General features: G+C 41.7%; 1 protein-coding gene across 1 annotated transcript in view; it reads right to left on the bottom strand.

Annotated features, from left to right (window-relative positions):
• The window catches only part of LOC133005313 (probable phospholipid-transporting ATPase IIA), a 35,356-nt gene that overhangs the window by 5,660 nt on the left and 5,830 nt on the right, over positions 1–23,866 (bottom strand). The window contains exons 3-26 of the mRNA XM_061074962.1: positions 23,245–23,358; positions 22,999–23,107; positions 21,992–22,050; positions 20,993–21,044; positions 19,801–19,895; positions 17,353–17,433; positions 16,579–16,654; positions 16,151–16,227; positions 15,860–16,020; positions 15,618–15,760; positions 14,365–14,477; positions 13,444–13,653; positions 10,074–10,235; positions 9,144–9,236; positions 8,977–9,060; positions 8,045–8,215; positions 7,336–7,434; positions 5,908–5,997; positions 5,457–5,601; positions 4,051–4,115; positions 2,679–2,834; positions 765–829; positions 457–565; positions 301–358 (exon numbers count right to left, since the gene is read on the bottom strand). Coding sequence (XP_060930945.1) covers positions 301–358; positions 457–565; positions 765–829; positions 2,679–2,834; positions 4,051–4,115; positions 5,457–5,601; positions 5,908–5,997; positions 7,336–7,434; positions 8,045–8,215; positions 8,977–9,060; positions 9,144–9,236; positions 10,074–10,235; positions 13,444–13,653; positions 14,365–14,477; positions 15,618–15,760; positions 15,860–16,020; positions 16,151–16,227; positions 16,579–16,654; positions 17,353–17,433; positions 19,801–19,895; positions 20,993–21,044; positions 21,992–22,050; positions 22,999–23,107; positions 23,245–23,358 — 2,587 coding nt within the window. The remainder of the gene's footprint in view (positions 1–300; positions 359–456; positions 566–764; positions 830–2,678; positions 2,835–4,050; positions 4,116–5,456; positions 5,602–5,907; positions 5,998–7,335; positions 7,435–8,044; positions 8,216–8,976; positions 9,061–9,143; positions 9,237–10,073; positions 10,236–13,443; positions 13,654–14,364; positions 14,478–15,617; positions 15,761–15,859; positions 16,021–16,150; positions 16,228–16,578; positions 16,655–17,352; positions 17,434–19,800; positions 19,896–20,992; positions 21,045–21,991; positions 22,051–22,998; positions 23,108–23,244; positions 23,359–23,866) is intronic.

The raw sequence follows: 23,866 nt of genomic DNA, 5'->3' as shown, positions 1-23,866 counted from the left end.
CACTTTCAATATTTAAACAAATGTTGAATAAAAAGGAGACTCGTCAATGTAAGTGACGTTATTGATCATAAAAACATGAACGACTGATTCTCCACCTCAGGTTCTGTCGAGCTTCACTGAACTTTGAATAAACAGGTGAACATCTCTTTATGCAGCAGCAGGTCTTTATTGATGCTGTAGTTTAAAGTTTATACTGAATATCGTCCTTACAGATTTGTAATGTGATCATTCTTTATACATTTTGAGGTTTGGATTATCTCTGTAGAAACTGACTGTGATTTCCAGCGGTCTCTTCCTTACCTTGATAGATACTTATCAGGACCCATATTAGAAACGTCTTGAACGATAGAGGTCGACCCTGTGACAAAAAACAGAAGAACGAGACATAAAATGAATGTTATATCTTGGATTGTTCACCTTGTTTTCTGCTTTGTATCAATGAAACACATCACGCACCTTCAACAGATCTTTGTAAAGCTCCGGGTACAACATGGCCACCTCAGACTCCACGTCCTTGTCCAGCACCAGCGAGAAGACCGGGAACATGGTGTAGATGGTGGAGTAGCTGAAACAGACAAAGTGTTCTCAGTGTGGACGACACCAGATGAGGTTTCACACGTCTCATTGTTGGATTCATTACACATGCATCCGTCGTGCAGCCGACAGATTCAAACTTTCCCCTGCTCCGACTCAACACAGAGGAAATGCCACAGAGACGAATGCTCTGGTGATAAGTCACTGGAATTCAGAGTTTCATATCTTACCCGATAAGCAGAAATCCCTGGTAGAGAGGGACGGAGGCGAAGTAGAAGACGGAGGAGAAGACCGCCTGGGGACAAAAGAGAGGAACATGAAGAGACATTTATTCTTCTGTTCTTATTAAGATTCAAGATTCAAGATTTTTATTATCAAATGCACAACAATAACATGAAGCAGTCGCTGGCAATGAAAAGAAGAGTCACAGGCTCTCTTCTAGCAATGCTCAAAAATTACAACCCAAAAAATAAAATAGAACTAGTATAAAATAGAATATCAAAAGTTTAAAATAGAAAATAAAATGTATATATCTAAACTATATATATATACAGCTCAAGAGAAAAATAGAATAACGATAGTTAAATTTAACATATAGATGATGATGATGATGGGAGGGAACAGGGGCATCACTTTTCATATGCCACAGCAGAACAAACCAGATTTAAAGGAGGTGTAGTATTACAGTACAACATGAACCTGTCATGGTGACACAGACTTTTAAAGCCGACCACACTCTGACTCGTCGATCTGCTGAATCCCACATGAACCACAACGCCGCTGTGATCCTCACGCCGCCGCTACTGCACTGACCACTCCTGGCGTCCGTCCCCAGTCCACTCACGGGGGGGCCGACCCCGAACCAGACGCCCCCCCGAAACCAGACGGGTCCCAGCTGCGGCTGTGGTCGGCGTTAACGTGAGACATGTGGGGGACGGCGTCCCTGAAACCCCAAAGGGCCGCGATGCAGTGAGTCACGGGCCGTCCCTCCAGGGCGGGGGCGGAGCCTGGACTCGGACATGGGAACTGGACTGAGGAGTATGTGTGTGTGTGTGTGTGTGTGTGTGTGTGTGTGGGGTGGTCAGAAGGGCACCACGGGCCCACTCCTCTGAGTCATCGTGCGGCCCACCCATCCGTGACCACCCCTGGAACTTGTCCCTGCCTCGTTTCTCAATCCTCACATTTAGACTTTTAGGTGTTGTGGATAAACACAAACCAGACAAACAAATCCTCTGGACAGCGATTGTGTTGTAAATTTAGCTCAGTTTAAATGTGGAAAACTACAAAAACCGACTCTTCACTTTCAACACTGACTCACTCACATGCTCAGAGGAAAAGCTCCACATGTTTTATTCAACTGAATGAGTAAAACCTGTGTTTGCAGTGATTCCTCTTTATTTATGCATCATTACTCTGGTGCACAGGAATAAAAACCAGCTTTGTTAATAACTTGCAGGTCAAATCTGTGATGGTGCTGGAAAAAAGTTCTGTTGCAATTGATTTTTCCTCTTTCTTGTATAAGTCCGTTACAGAAGAGTTTAATATGGTTTAATGTTCCATGTTTTCTCGTGTTACAGTGTCGCTGTAGATTTAAATTAACCTTGTTTTTCTTAACAGAACAGAACAGAAAATGAAAGCTTTCGAAAGCCAATCTTACGTTGCATGTCAAATACTGATGTTTGCATGAATACACTTTTTCCTAATCCCTCTGTATCTCATATAAACGATCATTACAAACTGTGTTACCTCCACCGAGCTGAAGGATTTTAATGTTTTGACAGTTTTTCAGCCACTGAGCTGATTTCCACGGAACTTGGGGGAAGAACGGGCCAAGAAATTAATATTTCCCAGAGAACAATTCGTGGACCTCGATGAAAGAAATTTGGATGATTGATATACGAGTTTGTACAGATCTAATAGATTTCAACGTGGTTTCAGAAGGAAACTGTTCTGATGAGATGATTAGTTCCCGATGGACAGAAATATTCAGTAGCAATATTGAATAAACATCTGCTGTTTCTATGCTATAACACAGCACATTCATTAACACCACTGTTTTCATTTGTGCTCAGTGGTCTGAGTGGTTTTAGATGAGTTGAAATGCAGCAGCTGGAAGTGGATCATGTTTGTGTTGAACACTCTACCTGCATGGTGCTGATGCACAGACTCCGGTGGATCACAAACTGGCTGAGGGCCGCAGACCTCTTGTAGCTGTTCCTCCCGTGGACCATGAGGAGACGACCCAGATGTTTGAACTGAGTCACAGAGAAGTCCGCGGCCAAGGAGGCCTGCTTCCCTTCCTGTGGAGCACACAGAGGACAGTGAGGACAGTGAGGACAGTGAGGACACGTCGCTGCTGACCTGAGGAATCGGCCTTTCAGCGTCACTGGAACTCAAACTGATTTTACACTGACGCTCGGCCGAGTGGAAACTGAAATGAGGCTAAAAACACGTGAGGAGAAGAAGAAGAAGAAGAAGAAGAAGAAGAAGAAGAAGAAGAAGAAGAAGAAGAAGAAGAAGAAGAAGAAGAAGAAGAAGAAGAAGAAGAAGAAGAAGAAGAAGAAGAAGAAGAAGAAGAAGAAGAAGAAGAAGAAGAAGAAGAAGAAGAAGAAGAAGAAGAAGAAGAAGAAGAAGAAGAAGAAGAAGAAGAAGAAGAAGGAGAAGAAGGAGAAGAAGAAGAAGAAGTGTGGCTCAGGCCTGAGGTCTGTGGATTCTAAAACATCCTGGAAACACAAATACACTGAAGACACTGTTTTAATTCATATTAAATTAAAATTAAATTAAGTGTGGTAGCGACTAATTGGGCTTTTTATTATCTACTCATCAGTTCTTCATTCTAATCACAATTCTTGTATAATCACAATTATATTTCTAAATAGTTTGTTTGTTCTGAACAAGTACTCTTTAGGAAATAGTCACTTTTTAAGAGCAAGGAACCAAATAAATGTAAAAATAAAAGTGCTTTTAAAAAGGAAAACGAATTTAAGGTCAAACATGTAATCGCTGAAAGAAAATGTATAATAAATAAATAAAAAGATAAGTGTCAAAGGGGCCTTCAAGATTCTGTGTTGCCTAAATTATATATACACACACACACAGACACACATCAGTTCAGTAAATATGTCTGAGTTTTAAAAAGTCATCACGTTCCGCCCCTTCACAAAAAGTCCAATTATAATTTCCCCAAAATTTTAAAATCATACTAAAGATGCACGAGGTTCATGACTGAATTAAAATGATTAAATTTCACGTGTCCATGTTTGCAGGAAAGTCACAGAAAGAGATTCACGGGGCGGACGGATGAGAAACTCTTACTTTTGACTTGAGCTCAAACGCATCCTGTCATCGTTACTTCCTCAACTGAGACAATAGATCCTCATAAAGAGGAATCATCTGTGTGTGCACCCGTCCCTCTACACGTTTCTGAACGTGAGAGGGATCTTTACAGGAAACACACAGAGAGAAGCTGTGAGCTCGGCCCGTCGCTGGGAGGCCATGAGACGGAGAGAGTCTTACTTTTCCCTCCACTCCCACGCCACAGTCGGCTTCCTGGATCATGCTGACATCGTTTCCTCCGTCCCCTAAGAGAAAACAAGAGGCATGGAAGTGTCAGGATTCACATCAGTGACTCACCAATACAAACTGTTGGTCAAAGTATTGTGTGTGTGTGTGTGTGTGTGTGTGTGTTTGTGTGTGTGTGTTATGAGACACTCCCTGAATCTGGCCTGATTCAGAGATCAGAGCTGCAGCAAAGGAAGATAAAATGTCTGTTTGGAATTTACCAGATAAACGATAAAGATAAAGGCGCCGAGTGATGCAGCTTCATGAGAAACACTTTAAACATCACAATATTAAATAAACACGCAGATTCAGATTGAATTTATTGAGCTGTGTTCCACTGATCTGCAGGTACAACAAGAAGCATTGAGACTTATTCAATTATGGATTTGTTATATTTGTGGGAATCACTGATATCAAGCAGAGAGTTTTCTAACAAAATAAAATGACATGATTCTCTCATCAAAATGTGATTTTACTGAAACACAAGATCGTACAAGTACTTATTTACATTCCAGAGATGAGGTTATTAAAACCTTATCATACAGAAATTCAATAGAAGTTTGTTTAGTTAAGTTTTTTATGGTTTAACTACAAATTGTTTTATAAAAAACTAAATAACAAGTCAACACAAATACAACCAATTATATAGAACTTAAATTAAGACAATAGACCTTTCTTTAAGTAAAATTTAATAAAAGGTTTGATACTAACATGTCTGTGAAAGACTCATTTGGCCAATTGTTAACCAGCCGACCGATATACAGGTCACGTGGTCATGTGCAGCATTGAGACTTATTCAATTATTGATTTGTTATATTTGTGGGAATCATGGATATAATCCACAGGGTTTTGTAACAAACTTAAATTACATGATTCTCTCATCCAAATGTGATTTTACTATAAAGCAAGATCGTTGTCAAATACTTGTGTAATAGAAGTTTATTTAGTTAAGTTTTTTATGTTTTAACTACAAATTGTATTAGAAAAAACTAAATAATAAGTTAAGACAGATGCAACCAAATATATAGAACTTAAATTAAGACAATAGACTTTTCTTTAAGTAAAATATAAACCTAAATTGCATTGTTTCCTCTGCTAAATGAAAGGTTTGATACTAACATGTCTGTGAAAGACTCATATCGGCTAATTTTTATATAGGTCGCGTGGTCATGTGGTTGTGTGCTGCTGCAGGGACATGTTCTATAAGTTCTGCTGCGGAAATCATGTGCTTTTGTTCACAATGTGCATTAAAACATTTAAATCAGATGAGCAGAATAAAGTGACAGGGACACTGAGGAGGATATAGATGAAGTATAACGTTAACAATCAGGACAGAAGCTGCTGGCCGGTTCCCGACTCACCCACAGCGCAGGTGAGTTTGCTGGTTCTCTCCTGCAGCAGCCGCACGATCTGGGCCTTCTGAGTGGGGGTGCAGCGGCAGCAGACCACCGCCGGACACTGACACGCCAGCTCCATGAACTCGTACTCGTAGTATTTCAGACAAACCTGCGACGGACGGATCAGAACAAACACGGGTGAGAAGCTTCAGGCCACCGCACGTAGCTGAGGTCAGCTGTTCCACCGACTTACAGTTCCCCCCCCTGCTGCAGCTCAGGGAGAGTCTAACCACAGAGACCACTTCCAGACGTCCTCCACTCGCAGATATGATCGTGCATCACACAGAAAATATATATATGTCGGCGTTTCATAAGGAGCGTTAAATCAGTGGGAGGAGGGTTAGACACACACACACACACACACACACACACACACACACACACACACACACAGACACACACACACAGTCCTCACCTCAAGCGAGTCCCCAGATATCACCAGAGCGCAGTCGTGTTTTCTCCTGAAGGCGTTGAGCTCCAGGTGGGCCTCCCCCCGGGTTGTCACCTGTGAGACAGTGGAAACCACATTCATCTTTGCACACGTATGAAAGCACAGACCCACACACAGACACACACAGACACACACACAGACACACACACACAGAAGAGAGAGCGACTCCACACAAAGACGTATCAGGGACGACAATCTGTCAACGTCCTGATCGCTATCAGAAGAATCAGCTGCAGCAAAGACAAACGACTGAATATCTGCCAGACGTCCGACTAGTGAACGATTAACTGCTCTGATAACACGTCTCAGTGTTTTTTTATTACAACGGGACTTCAGTTAACAGCATGTTGTAAAGTTATACGAGTTCATAATCAAATCATTAAGATTCTACGGGGAATTAGTGAGAAGATAAAATTGAATTATCCCCTTTTTTATGCATACAAACGTTCACTATTAAATATTATTGTGAAGAAATTCAAGTAAATCATGTGTAGTTACATCAATGTGCACAAGAAAGCTACAACTACATTTATTTGTAGAGCTATATGGACATTTATTAAAGTTTCCCTGTTTGTATATTGTATGTTTAGTTCTTTGTTCCTTATCTTATCTTGTTGTTAATCTGAACTGAGATGGGAACCTGGGATGTGGGAAACTGAGGTTCCTCACAATTTTCTGTCAGTTTCAAATATAGATTTCTACAAACGTTCCAGAAATGCGGCTCTGACGAGTCCCAGGTGTTAATCTGTCAACGCCAGTTATTGCTCCGGTGTGAAAATCCTTCAGCCGCTGACTATTCCTACGTCAGTCCCGATCAGGCTGCTGGTGGCCACCAGGAAACTAATCCAGATGTGTATGTGCAACCGGCCCAGTCAGCACTCCCCCCCCCCCCCCCCACCCCCCCCAGTCCACTGGGACAGAGGTTTTCAAGCCGTGCCAACCATTGTTTTCCTCTTCCAGTAACCGCAGTTGTGCGCAAGTTGTAACCTTCCTACATGGCAGGCGCTCCTGCTGCTCTGGCGCGGATCCAGAGAGGAAGGCCGAAGGGGGGTGGAGGGGGGTGGGGGGGTGGGGGGGACTATCAAAGCGACGAGAGAGCCTGAAACCTGAAAAACAAATTAGGAAGTGAAGCCCTCTGCATGTTCCCTGTGGGAGTGGTTCAGCTGGTTTCTCTGTGAGAGGCTGGGATGCTTTCTCTGGTGGGAGGTGATTTATTCAGCTGTGGATTCTGCAGCTCGGCCTGCGTGCGTAGCCGTGTGGCGCCGAAACGACCACGAGCAAACGGGCCGCGGCCGCACGGAAGATGGATGCCCGTGGGGTCGAGGGAGTCAGGGACTGAACTGCGATGAACTGAAAACCTTGTTACACGCAGACAGACAGGAAGTCACTCACCGGCCTGAAGGTGTGGATGTCCTGGTTGCGGGTGATCAGATGAGCGTTCTTCGCCGTGCACGTGGCGGTTTCCAGCTTGTCTCCGGTCAGCATCCACACCTGCAACACATCAGGAAGAGAATTCATGGGTTTATAAGATGCACTGATGTTCTGAGTCAGAGACACAGCATTGGAAAACAGTATTTGGAAGGTTCAGGCTTTCTGTGGACAGAATAGTCTGAAATGAAAACTTTGAGTTACAAGGACACAGTTTGTGGAAAGTTACACTATTGATTTCAATTTTAAATGTATTAAGCAGATGAAATTATTATTTTTACCTTCACTGTTCTGCGTGGGGGGGGGGATATATTTACAATCATAGAAACTGAGCAAATTCCCCTCAGACTATCAATTTTATTTTGAGTGAACTGAACTTTTAAATACAGAACAAATGGGACCATGAGTTACAAATCAGCTTTTATGATTCTCCAAACCAAATGTCTCCATAAAAATGTGGTAATATATTTGACTGACCCCCTGAAGTTTGCCAACCAGCTTCCAATTAAAATCTCACTATAATTAATTCCAATTTACTTTAATGAGGCACTTGAATGGGTTTTCTTTACACGGACAGATATGAAAAACATAACAACCTGTCTGGTTTCTATGTTTTGTGTTTTCAATGTGTTGCTGCTGTGAGCATGAGGCCATCACTCATCCGGCTGCAAACCTTAATGCCTGCGTTGCGTAGGATCTCCAGGGTGGGCCGCACGTCGGCCTGGAGCTGGTCCTCCACCCCCGTCAGACACAGCAGCTCCATCTCCATCTCCAGGCTCTCAATCACCGTGGCCACCTTCAGAGAGCGGTCATGCACGCTGAGCTTGGCCTGGACGTAGCGCGCCTGGGGGACGCAGCCGAGGGACGGGAAGAGTTTAAATGAGGTAAAATCATTGCAAGACAAAACAGACGGAGAGAAAGGGCCAAGAATAGAAGGAGAAAGTATAAATATGGCCACCAGCTGTGGTGGATAAATGAAAACACAGGGAGAAGAACTGCACAACATCCAACACACGACATCAAAACATGTACTGAAACCCTCCATACAGAATATCATAAGTTCCAGTTTAATATAAACCCTGAGAACCACGACGTGTTTAAAGAGCTGGAGGTTCAGAACAGACATGATCAACTGGTTCGAGCCCAGTTTCAAGGGTTCCAGCTCCGGGGCAATTTTTGAGAGTGAGATAAAGCAAAAAATAATCCGAGTGTGACTCACGCAGGAACACAAACTCTGTGCGTGACTCAGCCGGTGAGTCACTGCTGCCCACCCGCTCGGCTCACACAATTATACGCTTCAGTAACGGGCCTGGGGACGAAGCCTGCAGGGGAGACGGCCCTGCCTTGCTCAGACAATGGCCCGGGTGGGTGTGGTGTGGGGGGGTGTACAGGCCAGGAGTGGTGGTGGAGGTCAGAGGTCACTCCAATGACCCAACAACACCCTTTGACATTTGGAAATAAATATCCTTCTGCTACAGATTTCAAGAGCATTGAGAGAAACACAAGTGCAACACCTCTTATTTCTGTGGTTTACAAGCTGAAATGATTTAACTACACAATAAACCAAAGACACACAATCCCTCAGCCGAGCCTCAGATCGCTCACCTCGAAATCCTGATACTGCTCCTCCGTCAGGGACTTCTTGGAGACCACCAGGACCCTCAGCCCTTCCCTCGCCATGTTCCCACACTTGAGAACAGAGAGAACGATCTGGAGTCAGCAGGTCACAGCATTAGAACCATGGAGATTTGTGAAAAAGGAGGGAAACCCACCTCCTCCTCCAGCCAGTCGTTGTACTGGACGATGCCGGCCATCACCACGTCAGCGCCCTTCATGTAGAAGGTGATCTCCCCCGTGGATTCATCCTGCAAAACAAATCCTCTCCGTTCACTCAGTGTGAGACAGGAACAACCTGACAAACCCCGACATGAGATCCACGAGTTCGCTTCCCTGAGAAGAGAATTTCCACTCGATTTCTGTGTTGCCTAGAAATGCGTAACTTATTTTGATATTCACAGAGTTTGGCTTGAAAATATTATCGCGAGGAAGTCGGGTTTCAAGATCCCAGGCTTCCTGAGTCACGATCCAGCCAACACAAACAAAGTTAGTCATCGGACTTAGTCAGAGGTCGCTGTAAGGTAACGTTTTCCTCAGATAATATCCTATCAAATAAATATGTTTGGGGGGTTTTTCATGTGAAAGTCAGTGACGAGAACTGAGCAGCATCATAGTTACAACCACTGACCATAACGGAAAATAACTGAATTACATTATCTTTCAGATGAATGCCTCTTATTGTGAAAGACACCTATATCCTATAATAACTATATATACTGCAATTTGGTATACTACAATGATTTTATACATATTGCACCTACCTATATAATTAAAAAAAGCTACACATGCAAATGTGTATAAGTGTATATGTCCATATTCTTAATGCACAAATAAAGTTTTTACATCCTGTGCTGCAGAACTTTACTAAAGTCTGTTCCTCTACAAGTAATATTTCCAATCTGGAGTGAAAAGTGTATATTATGTACATAATCTCTGCATTTTTGTTCAATTCAATATTATATTTTACTGCCTATTTTATTTCCCCTGGTGTGAGATCAATAAAGTTCTTATTTTTAAAATCAAAAACAGCTCATAAAGGCTAATGCATGACTGTGCTACTGTGGAGGAATCCCTGTGGCTCTCACCCGCACGATGATGCCCATCCTCTTGCTCTCATAGGTGAAGGGGAATATCTGCAGGATGGTGAAGTTCAGGATTTGGCCAGTAGGGGTCCGCAGCTGCATGGAGGACTGGTCTCGTCCCACCAGTGTGAGCCCGACACTCTCAGTCCACTGCACCAGCGACACCTATCAACACAGGGGAGACGATGGTGGATGATGTTTAAAATAATATATACACACCTATAGATAAAGGAGGTAAAGACGAACAGTTGTTGTTGCTTTTATAATATTAACATCGTTTAAGAAGAGAGACGAGTGACCGCTGCTCTGGTTTCTATTATTCCCATGAAGGAGCCATCATGTCGATATGATGTTCCATTCCATGGATCACACAGAAAGCAGCGGAGACACTTTGGAGGAGAACATTCGGTCAGAAAGCTCAGTCGACATTTAGCTTCAAATCAATAACTCCAGCGTTTTCCAGCACTCACAGATATCGATCCATAAACTGAAGGAGACGTTTGTGAAGTGAAAATATTGTTCCTGCTTGATTCTTCCTGAACGACAGATGACATCCATTAGTACAATGTGTGTGTGTGTGTGTGTGTGTGTTTGGGGGGGGGAGGATTGCCCAATAACTTCCAGACCAGAAGCCATAATCACATGACCACTTCATCATCCAAGTTCTGACAGAGCTAATAGCCGAGAGGCCAAACGGACGCACAGGAGAGAAGCCAACAAAGATTCTCATGTTCCAACTTTTAGAAACCGCAGGATTTGTGTTTCCCGACATTTCTTATTTTTGGAAATTTCATGAGCACGTCGTCTGGCGATGCTCTTTAACTCTCACTACCGTAAAGGTTTGTCATCCAGGTTGGGAAATAAGAAGATGGTGCTTAGTCACGGCCTAGAAGTAATTGCTGTGTGTGTGTGTGTGTGTGTAAGGGGGGGGGGGGGATTCAAGGATCCGGTGTCTGCCACGACAGCACCACCTTGTACCAGCAGCATCTGGCTCGGCCGTAGACTTATGACTGGGCTGATAATGCTGCGTCCAGCGGCCTTGACTCAGAACCACCACGGAGAGGACCTGTTTGTTTTAGGAGCTGAAAGGCAAAGTGATTCAGATATCACATTTCATTTTGTGAATCACACAAACTCTCATCGTCGGATGACTTGTTGGTTGTTTGTCGGCAGGTTGAGCAAAAACTACAGAGTGGATTTCCCACAAAACTTAGCGGGGGGGTGGGACATGGGCTTTACCAAAGAACTAATTCATTTTTAATAGAAAGAGGGAGATCCAGGAAGTCTATTTCTCCTTTAATGACATTGCGAGATAAGAGAATTTATCAAGAATTTCCCAGACTTCCCAGGGAATAATTAATGGATCATACATCAGTAATTAAAAAAAATCTGGAATATCTAGGACACTGATATCTATAAGTATCTATATCTATATTCTTCGCAGAGGTTTTATTACCGATACCAAAATGAACACACAACAACTTTTCCTTCTTCTGCATGTGGACGATCTCCAAAAAGTGAAAACCACAGAGAAAGAGAGTTACTGATGTGGTGAAACCCATGTATTCAACAGTCACTGCCATTGTGTCGCAGCCAAAACCCAAAACCTATATTAAGACTTCCTGAAAAACCAGCAAACACAAACTGAATCTCTGTCTGGGGTTGAGAGGAACAAGTCCAGTGCTGCTTCTCTCAGGGCTCAGCAAGTCAGAGAACTTCATCTAAACTCTAATTCAACAGCTGCACCGATACAGAGCCCAGTTGTTTAATCCCTGCGTGTACACAGGGTTCTATTAATGTGTACTATCAAAGAGGAAATTCAAAAGGGGACAAGTGCAATGGGCTGTGAGGCACATTAAGGAAATCCGTATTTACACCGAGAGGAAACTGATCGAGTTGAGTTTCACATCCTCTTCCTAACGTTTCAAAGAATTCACTCTGATTAAGGACATAGCATGTGGAATGTTCCACTTTATGGAAGAAAGACACGTCGAGAATTAAATGAATGTCTCCGTCTTGAGATCGGAAGCCTGTTCTCCCGTCTGCGTTTCCCTGTTTGGCCTTGAGAAAATTATGTTTAGGTCGATGAAGTGTACATTTCCCTTCAGCTCAGAGTGAGATGTGTTTCAAACTAAAGGTCTTTGGCTGTGTGGGGTTTTATTTACGTTCATCACCTGACGGAAATATTTCAGCTCTTTGTTTTATAAATGTGGGAAACGTTCAAGGGTCCGTTTCCACACACACAGAAAAAAAAAGAATCAAAAAAAGCACAATAAATTATTGTTTTGGTTCTGATTGTAGTTGCAAACCATTTTGATTTAATTTACTTCCTTCTTATTGTTTAATGCATTTTAATAATATACCTGCAGAGAGGGAGAGGGAGAGAGAGATTTTGCTCTATTGAGTTTAAAATGACTCGTTTCTTCCTCATTGAAAAATCCAGGATCTTTGAAAATTTGACTATTTTTTCCATTTTCAGAAGTTTTAGTTGATATACTTCGTGATGTTTTACTTCCGTGAAAAAGTATTTTTCCAATATTTGTGTACTCAAGACTTAAAATTTCCATATCACATTTGTGTAAGTTGCAAATCAGAAATTTTCTCTTTCAGCAAAAAAATTTAAAAGCAGCAAGGTAAAGGTGAAGCAAAGTCATAAAACAACAAAAAACTAAACATATTTTGGACTGAACAGGTACTTTAAAGTCCTTTATGAACCATTTGATGATTTAAAGACAAATATAAATCCCATAAATCTCATCCGCCCTGTAGGTTTTGAAAGCTGCATGTCATATTTCTGCATCAACAATCAAACTGTATTAATGTGGATTGGTTCTGTGTGGCATCAAACCACTTTTTGTAATTACTAACCATTTCGATTTAATTTACTTCCTTCTTATTGTTTAAAGCATTTTAATAGTATACCTGCAGAGAGAGAGGGAGAGAGAGAGAGAGAGAGATTTGGCTCTATTGAATTTGAAATGACTCGTTTCTTCCTCATTAAAAAATCCAGGATCTTTGAAAATGTGACTATTTTTTCCATTTCAGAAGTTTTAGTGAATATTCTTTGTGATGTTTTACTTCCATAAAAAGTATTTTTCCGATTTTTGTCTACTCAAGACTCTAAATTTCCACGTAACATTTGTGTAAGTTGTAAATCAGACATTTTCTCTTTCACCAAAAATAATTAAAAGCAGCAAGGTAAAGGTGAAGCAAAGTCGTAAAACAACAAAAAACTAAACATATTTTGGACTAACAGGTACTTTAAAGTCCATCATTAAACCATTTGATGATTTAAAGACAAATATAAATCCCATAAATCCCATCAGCCCTGTAGGTTTTGAAAGCTGCATGTCATATTTCTGTGGAATCAAACCTCATCGGGGCTGGACGCCTGGTAGACCCTGCACGTGTCCTCGTAGTGCTGCTCCGCCTCCGCCTGGTCCGTCACGCCGTTGGACTCGTACACCGGGGTCACGTTGTGCACCAGGGCGATGGCCTTCACCGCCTCGTGAACCCTGCTGATGATGGTCTTGCGGACCTTGGTGGCGGCCGGAGCCCGGGAGGCTGGAAGGTCGTGGGCGGGCTGAGGACAAATCACAGAGGGCGACGTGAGAGGAATCTGAAAAGAGCTGTGACACTCGCCAAAGAGAAGAAGCCGAGGGAGAAACTCAAAGTGAAGAATGATCGTTTGGTTTTTACATGTGTTGCAGTTTAGGTTCCTGTCTTTCTCCATCACTACTTTATCTTGCCTCCTTTTCCTCTAGTTATTATGATCGATAATAAATACCATTTTGGTTTATACACCAAGACACAGAAGCACACAATAGGCTAATTGGAAAACGTGTATCTTTAAGTTTGAGAAACCAGTTGCTGAACCAAACCCAGCTTCACTCACGGCTGTGACAGTGGCTCGTAAACAGAACCAGATGTGCAAAAGAAAAACATGAGGAATTTGCTTTTGCATTGTGAACCTTTGCTATTTTTAGAGAGCCGTGCGTTCCAGGGGTTAATGGCGGCGTCATTAAAGAAGTCCGGTCAGTGCTTCGCTCGTGGGCTAATCCTGTTTCCTGCTTGGCTAACCTCTGGTGTCAGAGGGGACAAAGAGTGTCATCTGAGGACAGGAAGCATTCAGCCAAACAATAATCACAAACTCATACGTTTCTTAAAACAATGTCCAGGTCTGTTTGCTTTACTCTTTCCCAAACTGTGGGAATTTCAATCTTTTGTTTTCTAAATCTTGTTGTGAATGGATTTGTTTCATTTCTTCTCGCATCTTTTTTTTTTGTTGTTGTACCTGTGTGTAGGCGCTGAACACGTGGCTCTGCACTTCATCCATCGAGTCCATCCCATAGGCCACAGTTCCCAGGTGCAGCCGCCGGAACACCATCTCATTCTGGGTGAGAGTCCCTGGAAAAGATCACATTACAAATTACATTTCGTTGCAAAATATAAAAGAATTCCCACATTTTTGCATAATTTCTAACAGCACAAAATAAATAAGGACATGGTGCTTTAGATTATGGGCTTTAAAGATAATATTGGGAACTAATACTTCTCATCGATAAAGCTGCTGTTTGACATGTGCTGAACTCCGGGTTAATCTCCTGCAATTATCCAGAAGAGGCTCTCTGTGAGAACGCAAATGTTCTCCTGAGATTTCTGTGTTTCTGTGAACCAGATAATCTCCTGCTGTGTTCTTAGTGTGTGAAAGAAAAACTCCTGAGAGGGTCCGGACCCGATCGTACCGGACCCTCTCAGGAGTTCACGAAAAAACGGCTTCAAAGTTTTCCTGCACCGATCTCACTCGTAGGGATTTACAGACATTAATCACAGATAGTGTTTGAAGAACTGTGTCACTCCACACAACCTCTGTATCCTCACACTCACTTTAAAAGCATTTTCAAGACCTCGTGCCCCCCCCCCCCCGGCCTTATCACACTGTGGATGAGGAAATGGCCGATCAGTTAATTGGGCACGAGGGCTGTAAATCTGACATGCAGCGCCTTGCGTCTGAGGAGAAGCACTGATGGAGGTAAAGGTGTGAATTAATGAGAGACTAAAGGCTTTTCTTTTCTTTTTTATGATTTAAGGGGCCAATAAGTAACAGCTCACCCCCCCCCACCCACCCACCCCAGGACAGGAAACAACTTAAGTCTGTCCAACTGGACCAATCCCACTCGTAGGAAACACTACAGCGCAGGTATTTTCTTTCTTCATGTCCCGTTTTGGTTTAAGTCCGCTTTACTCCCATGTTTGATTGCATGCATTCACACACGAGTCTTGCATTTGGACTTTTGAATCTAATTTAATTGCTTTCATAATTGTCATAATAATATAATATGTCATTTGGTTGTAGGTTTGCACGACGACATTTTCTGATTTTGTTTTTCTCTTCATTTCTGTTGCATTTTTATGATTTTAAGTAAAATCATAAAAATGCAACAGAATTTACTTTATGATTTAAGTAAATTCTTCTGATTTAGCGGTTAGAGAGCTAAACCCTCAGCTCTCTAACCGCTCGGTTGAGAATCCCACCCTCGGTCGGACCTGTTTTGTCGGTCAGCAGGTAGGAGATGCGTCCCAGCTGCTCCGGGATGGTGCTCGCCCTCACCAGCGTCCCGGGGATCTTGGAGTCTTTCTTAATCATCCAGCTGAAAACCATCTTTCCCATGTCCAGATTGACACGCAAGCTGCGTCCAATCAGAAACAAACACAAATCAATGTACTGCTCTTTTAAGCTGTGAACTCATAGAAACAATACTGGAAGGTGACGGATCGTTGAATCGCACCTGATGGGCACGATGTGCGAGAAGAGCAGCAGGAAGCGGAAGATCTGGAGATACCAGCGGCCGGCGAAGTGCTGGAGGGCGACCATGACCAGAGAGACCAGGACCAGGGCCACGAACAGGATCTTAGTCAAGCAGTTCACCTCCAGGTCAAACAAACCAACCTGTCATGGGCAACAGAGGTTATACATGACATGCAGGTCAAATAATGCTACACATCTATTTATGTAGATCTTAAAATCTGCAAATGTGCAAATTAAAACGAGCGAATGATTGTTTCCAGCACCACTGTACCTTGTGCCTCGGGTTGGAGGTGTTCATGACGCTGCGCAGCTCCTTTCCTGTGTAAATCACAACCCCCACCACTGTGCCTGCCGGGGGGGGGGGGGACCAAAGAGGTAAATGCTTCAGGCCAATATCATCCAGGAGCGACGTGTACATACAATATGTCAGAACGATGTTTCCCAGACTCATAATCAGTGATGTGTAGACTTTTCTAAATGAAGAATGTCATTTTGGAATATAGGATTTACACACAGGTGTCCAACTAACTGATTCATAGATAACACATGTAAGACGTGTGGCCTGTGGGAGAAGAACACGTTCTCCAGCATCGGGCGGAGCTGCCCTGGAGCGAGTTCCAGCTCTGGAAGCTAAGAGGGGAGGTCCTGGTTACTTCTTTAGGGTCTTAGTGGCGTCTCAATCCCCGGACAGATATTTACCAGAGGCAACAACGGTGCTGGCCCACAGCGTGTTCTCGATGCTCAGGCTCTCGTTGACGGGGGGATCTCCATCTTCCTGTAACGGTTGATACCACACAATGAGGGTGGGGGGACTGATCGTCTACTCAATTTGTCTTTGTTGTGTTTGTTCTGCAAAGGAGTGTTCAACAGACACGATAATCGTTTCTATATAACGACATTCCCGGCTCCCTCTGTCTGTTTTAAGTGAGTTTAGGGATTAAGTTCTCCATCACTAACACGGTTTTCTGTCAGTTAGGATTCCAGCAAGGCCACGTGTAAAACAGGTGTTGATATAAATATTATTTGAACTAACACTGACTCCAACGTCTTTTGAAGTGCAGACTGTGCTTTATGTTTTATGGATGTTCTCAGCTATTAGAAGGCAGAGACTGTAACATGAAGAATTAAAAACATCTATTTAGATCCAGGTCATCTACCTCCGGGATTTCTAACACTTCTCAGCTGCCGTGTTCATGATGCTACCGTACCATATAGGAGTTTACATTTCAATAAAAGTGATGCTATGTTTTGTCCAGGCTGAAGGAAAGCTTGCAAATTAAAAAGAGAGATGCACAGATATGAGTTTGTGGATAGTTTCTTATTCTGTTTGTTTTCTCCAAGTTCTGCTGCGTGTTGTAATATCCAACATGCACAAGCTTCCATGTTCACTCCATAGAAAACATAATAAGGTCGATATTCAAGCATATTAAAGGAGTTCAAATAAATAACACAAATAGTTATGTGTTCACTCACCCTGGTAAAAGTTCCAATAAAGTTATGGATGTCGATATTCGGCTCTTCGGCGTAAACATAGGATCTGATTTGGAGAAGGTCCTGGAACACATATAAAAATCATTATTAAACCATATCACATGACATATTACATACAGAAACCGGCATCCAGCTTTAAATCAACATTTACAAATTGTGTCTCAGCATTGTTTGCTCTGTTGAGAACTTCTGCCTGAGGCCATAAACTGCTATGAGGTATTCAAAATAAAAAATAAATATTCTTGTTTGACAAATATACCAGTTGCATTAGTTTTTGCTAATATGTAAATCCTGAGAGCCTAAAACAAGATAAACATACTCAGGCTCGATGGCGTGAACTGAGAACAAAGCTTTAACGACAATAAGCAAATTATATTTGTCACATTTTATTTGCATTCAGACGGTTTCAAGCCTTCATCTGTTTGCTTCTCTCCCTCGTTCTCTGATCACACAGATAATGTTTGACTCTTTCTGTCATAAGATAAGTGAACATAACTGAAACACAGCTCCATTAAAACCACATGTTAATGGAGCTGTCACTTCCAGATACAATCCTGATTTCATAACCAGGACCACAAATTAAACAGCTGTGCTTTGATTTTAACTGACATTTCAATACAAATTCACACGTTAACGACAGAATATATATTTCTTATTTTCTTATTTCAGCTGTGTTCGTATCCATTACTTCTATTCAGAATCAGAATCAGAATTCTTTTATTTGCCACGTATGTTTGCACATACAGGAAATTGCCTTGGTGTCATTGGTGCACTACTTTTGAACATAAAACAACAATATAAAAAACAACAATATATAAGAAATAGAATAAAATAAAGTATATACATATATACAGTAACAGAGTAACGGAGTTATGGGCACGTGCTGTGCGAAGGTGCAGAGATTGGTGATAGTGCCAGTAATATATAAGTTATAAATTATAAATTATGTGCAGGGGGTGGGGTTATCAATTTATCGGATCGTTATTATCTTGATTCATCATTCGTTTAATAAAAATCTTTAAAGTGTCTTGATCGAAACGAAGATATTCAACTGAATCTCACAGACGACAATGAAAACAAAGAAATATTAAAAAAACTGAATCAATGATAAATGCCTCAAACAAACAATAACTAACAAAATAGTTTTCTGTTGATGGACCGATAATCAGCTTTAAGCCAGTAATGGTGATTATTAGACATTTATTAAATATAAAAAATCAGCAATGCCACCTCATCTCTTTGTGACAGCAGCTTTACGTCCAGATTGACAGTTTGTGTGGAAGCGGTGTTTGCGTTATAGTTTTGCATTTTACAGTGACATCTTTCCCCCGAGGCTACGAGGCTGACAAGTAACATGTGTTTCTTTTGTTTGACAAACATGGCTGTTTTTTTATTCTTATTAGATCCTGAATCCTGAGGCATAGACTGCTTATCGTTAGAAAAACAGGAGAGCAGGAGGCGACAGGAGCAGGGGAAGTGTGACAAGCAGCAGTTCGAGTTTGAGTGAGACTCGATTAATTGACTGTAATTGTTGATGTTGTGTTATTCTTCTTTACTGTTGTTTTATCCTCTTGTGAAGTGGTTTGTAACCTTGTTAAGAACAGTGCTATACAAATAAGGCTTATTGTTATTATTATTGCTGAAATCAACTATCCGTTATTATAGAACAATCTGCTGATTAATCGTTGAGTCTATAATGTGCCATTTAAGTTTTCAAAGCCCAAATAGATAGATAGATAGATAGATAGATAGATAGATAGATAGATAGATAGATAGATAGATAGATAGATAGATAGATAGATAGATAGATAGATAGATAGATAGATAGATAGATAGATAGATAGATAGATAGATAGATTACTTTATTCATCCCCGAAGGGAAATTAAGTCGTCATAGCAGCCGGTATATTTGAATACAATAAAATACAATACAATAGAAAAAAAAATATTGAGGTAGAAAGAATAAAAACAGAAACACAAGATAAATAGGTAGATAAGCTGCAGTGGCAAGATGATGGTAATAGTACTGATGATATGATGGTAATGTTATTGTTAGACAGTATATAAAAATAGTACAGTATATATAGTATATAATAAAACATAATTTATATTTATATATGATAGTAATTATACCAATATAATAGCAGTATATAGTAATAATGGCAGCAACAGTATCAATAATAATAATAGTAAATATAATAATAATAATGTGTACACATGTATAAATATGTGTATATAGACTTATATATACAAAGAATACACAGAGAGTATGATATAATATATGATATATAGTAGAGGTATAAATATAAATATAATTTGACCCGTCCAGATGTGGAAATTACTCCAGAATTCAATATCATAAATACACAGTGTTGCAACTTTCCCTTTTGGCCCGACTACCTCTCCTCCATCTCATAATTCATGACTCACGGCAGCGGTCGGCAGCCTCTGCGTACAGGCCACCGGGAGGCGCAGTTTCCAGTCCGTCTCTCCGTCCAGCTGGTCAGTCCTCAGGAAGCAGGAGCCTGGAAGAGAGAGAGAGAGGACAAGCTGCTCCTGAGGCCAGGAGGAAACACACTTACCCCTAGAGGGCAACAACACACAGGCTGAGTGCCACAAAGAGACTCATTATCTGGATGCTGGGTGATTGGCACCGAATCTACTTATTCATACTTCAGTACATATCGAAGGCTTCATGTCCTCAGTGGTTCTGATTTGTGAATAACCACATTTAAATGGGCTTGGAAACACATGTGACCCGGAGTCGCACGTGAATCAGCAGCTTCTGAAAGGAACCTGGCTGCAGAAGACTTGTGGGATCAAGCCAGGGCAGAAGTGGAGGCATCCAGCGAAGCCCATCCCCCCCCCCAGCCAGCCAGCCTGCGTGCGTCATCCTGGCCTAGGCTCTTCATAATTGACCTAATGGCCTCCACATGGAAGAGAGATAACCAAGCACTATTTCCAGTAAAACAAAGCTGTTGTTTTTCCCCTCCCCCGACAGGAAGACGCAAACCAAAACACGCATGTAGCTTCTCTCTCACACGGTCACGTTTGTTTATCTGGAGGCTGAAAATAAAAAAAAGGTATTTGAAATGTGCTGTGACTCAGTGGAGGCCTTTTTTGAATTGACTTGTTTGTATTTTGTATATTTGCAAATACACAAAACAACGCAACTCTCCACGCCGGTGTCATCACTCGCGAATCTCCTTCTAATCCGTATTTGATTATTCAGATGAGGACGCCTCCTCCTCATGTCTCCCGTCTTCTCTTTGCATTTGATTTTTCGGGTGTGCCCCAGATTTTCGTCTCATTAATTTCCTCCTCATTTGAAAGACAAAATTGGCGCTAGACAAAGAGAGAACATTATTATCTACAATGCTCATCTCACTATTAAATGCAGATGGCAATTCTCCCTCCCACCCACACACACCGAGCTTTGAGTGATAGTTTAGCACTGGACCCGATTGCAATTTAGACCTTGGAGGACTTCCTGTCCCGGCTCAGGGCTAATCCCTGCACCTCAGCGCCTTTTTTAAACAAGTCATTTCCCCAGGCAGCGCGCCAGCCAGCCAGGCAGCCAGTCTGTTGTGGAGATCTGGATGAATGACCAGCAGATGTTTACCATTTCTTTCAGAGGTCCTTAAAAAGATCATGTCAGCAGGAACACGCTGGTTCTACAAAGAAAAGGGCAGAAAGAAAAACATGAGTCCCTGATCCCGCTCTCCTCCTCCTCCTCCTCCTCCTCTTCTTCTCTTTTAACCGTGGCAAAGTTAAGACTTTTTTGCTTTTCATGTGCCACATTACCAACAGCCAGCCAGTCACAATAATAAGCTCCTGCAGCACAAATCATCCTGTCGTGGCCCGAGCAGGACCCTGACCAGGTTTTACTCCCTCTCTGACCCGGCCCCTCCACCGCTCTGGTCCCCCAACAGTTTATGGATTATTGCTAAGTGGTCGATAGTCTAATAAAGATGTATTATGACTCCTTGAAATGCAGGTTAATTTAAAAATTCCACAGCTTTCCCCTTTGTCAGCTACTGGTTTCACCTCCGCTCGAGTGTCTCCCTGAATTGTGAGCCACATAACTCTGAGTCACTCAGTCATATTAGTGAAACGTGTGGGACAACATGTGTGACCTTTCCTTCAGCTACGGTGAAATGAGTGATTCAGGGAGAAGCCCTCGCTCGGAAACTGAACACAGGGCTGGCTTCTCGTATTTCAAGCACTGAGATCTCAGAGAATCCACTCGCCAAAAAACACAGATTCACCCTCACAGCTCAAACTAACTTATGAACAAACCCATAAACTTAAAAAATATATATATACATCAATAAATAGTACTTAATTGAATTTGTGTCCAGGATCTAATTGAAGGTATTTTAGGTTCATGTCTACAGTGAATGCATCGAGGTTGACAGGCTGAAGCTGGAGCATTGATCACAAGATTACAAAATCTTTACTAACTCCTTTCACCTCAGTCACCACCGGAGCACAGAAGATTAACAGCCCCCCTCATTATCCACTCTCATATAAACGGAAACTTGACAGTCCTTAAAAACGCAAAAGCAAAAAAAAAAGGCAAAACTAGTCACAGATGTGGATGAAGCAATCTGCAACGAACCTTCTCCACGATTATAAGGTCTCCCACTTGAATTCCACTGCTCTTCACCTTCACTGTACCTGGAACACAGAAAAAAAACATTTGGTTAATTTACAAGTTAAAGATTATATCAGACCTTCAAATGAATCAATCGTTTTGGTTAAAATTCTCAATAAACAGACTGAACACAGACTTTTAAAGCAGTGGAATTTAATAATTCTTCTTCTACTGGTTTTAAAATAAAGTTTAATGTTGTTTTTTTAATCAAACATATACTTTACATATAATACACTATACATATACATCTACTAATGTCTCCTCTGGGTGAACCCATGTGTCACCAGCCCAGTAATTTTCCATGCAGATTGGTAGGAATGCTCGGGAAGCTGAGCCTTTTCTCTCCTTCCATTTGGAACCGACGGGCAAAATTGTTTGGAAGAGATCACCGACCCTTGACCTTTCGTGGTGACCCCTGGGCTTTGCATATGTGAGACATTAAAGCACATTAATATTGCTATTGCAATAGGGGTTTGAGGGACTTCACAGCAGCGCTCGGCTCTATTTGTGCAATAAAATCTATTTTCCAGAATAAAAGATCAACAAAGAAAAACTCTGCTTCAGGTCAGAGCTCTCAGAAACAAACTGTATCTCAAGAGAAAGGAGGAGGAGATGAGAAGCTTTGACTTCTTCTCCATACAGTTTCTATAAAACCCTAAAATATGCAGAGGGGCCGCTATCATGGAGGCAACCAGTCATTGTGTTTATGGGTAAAACAAGCTGCCACATCAAAGGGACAAAGTGATGGAAACCACAAGAGGTCTCCTGCTTTTTATTGCTGGTAGCACTTTATACCAAGGCCTCTTATGTACACTTTTACATCTCTGCTTTGAATTACCTTCCATTTCCCCCAGCCCCAATAAGTTTTATTAGGACCAACCTCCTACAGTTAATAGACACTGATCCTGAGAAATAAGCAACACGGCTCAGATATCAACTCAGACTAAACATCAGCAGCCTCTGATCCTTACCTCTCGTTGAGAGCTTGCTGTAGATCTGAGAGTTCACTTCTTTGTCTCGGAGATAGCATCTTATTTCTTCCACTGCCTCTCGCAGGATGGTGATGGTCAGTACCAGACCCTGGAGATGTGAAAAGGGAGAAAACCACAAACGAACATTAAGTTTCAGAGCTGTGGAAATACAAGTATAATGCTCTGAACAAAATCTAAGAACAGACTGTTGACCGGACAAGTAGCAGTTAAAAGAACCACACATACCAAAGGGACCCAGTAGGTGTAGAGGGCCCCCAGCTGCAGCTCTTCAATAAATTGAGAGCAGGCCAGAAGCAAAAAGTACAAGTTGAAGAAGTATTTGTACTCGTTGTACAGCACCTGCGAACAGACAAGAGAAGTACTCAGTGGAATATTTGCTGTGGGTCAAGTTGTTATGCAGATTAGTGACGTTTACTGCCGGACATTATTTTGCTTTAAATATCATTAAACTTTAACAAATGCATGAAAAATGAAATTAATTAATGAAAAAGGAAATGAGTTCTAGATCCCTGCTTTCATTTTTGTTTTGTTTCTTATCTATAGTTGTTTGTAATAAAGTTTATGGTTAAACTGTAAAATATCAAGCTTCATTTACATTTCTTGATTGGTCATAAGGGTTTGATAATGACTCTTTTGGATACTTATTAATAAATATGAGCAGATATATCAGTAGCAGAAATGTTTTACCCAACAATAACGGCATCATCACACTTTTAATTTACTTTGTTCGGGCTCTTAAATGTATTTTCATTTGTGAATGTCAGTTTGAGCAGTTTAATAATTCATAAAGGCCGTTTTCTGACATTTCATAAAGTAAAGGATTAAAGAGAGCTGAAAAATAATCGAC

The sequence above is a fragment of the Limanda limanda genome, chromosome 7, assembly GCF_963576545.1.
Source record: "Limanda limanda chromosome 7, fLimLim1.1, whole genome shotgun sequence".
NCBI classification, from domain to species: domain Eukaryota; kingdom Metazoa; phylum Chordata; class Actinopteri; order Pleuronectiformes; family Pleuronectidae; genus Limanda; species Limanda limanda.
The sequence above is the reverse complement of the archived record's forward strand: the minus strand, read 5'-3'. Positions and strand labels throughout refer to the sequence as shown.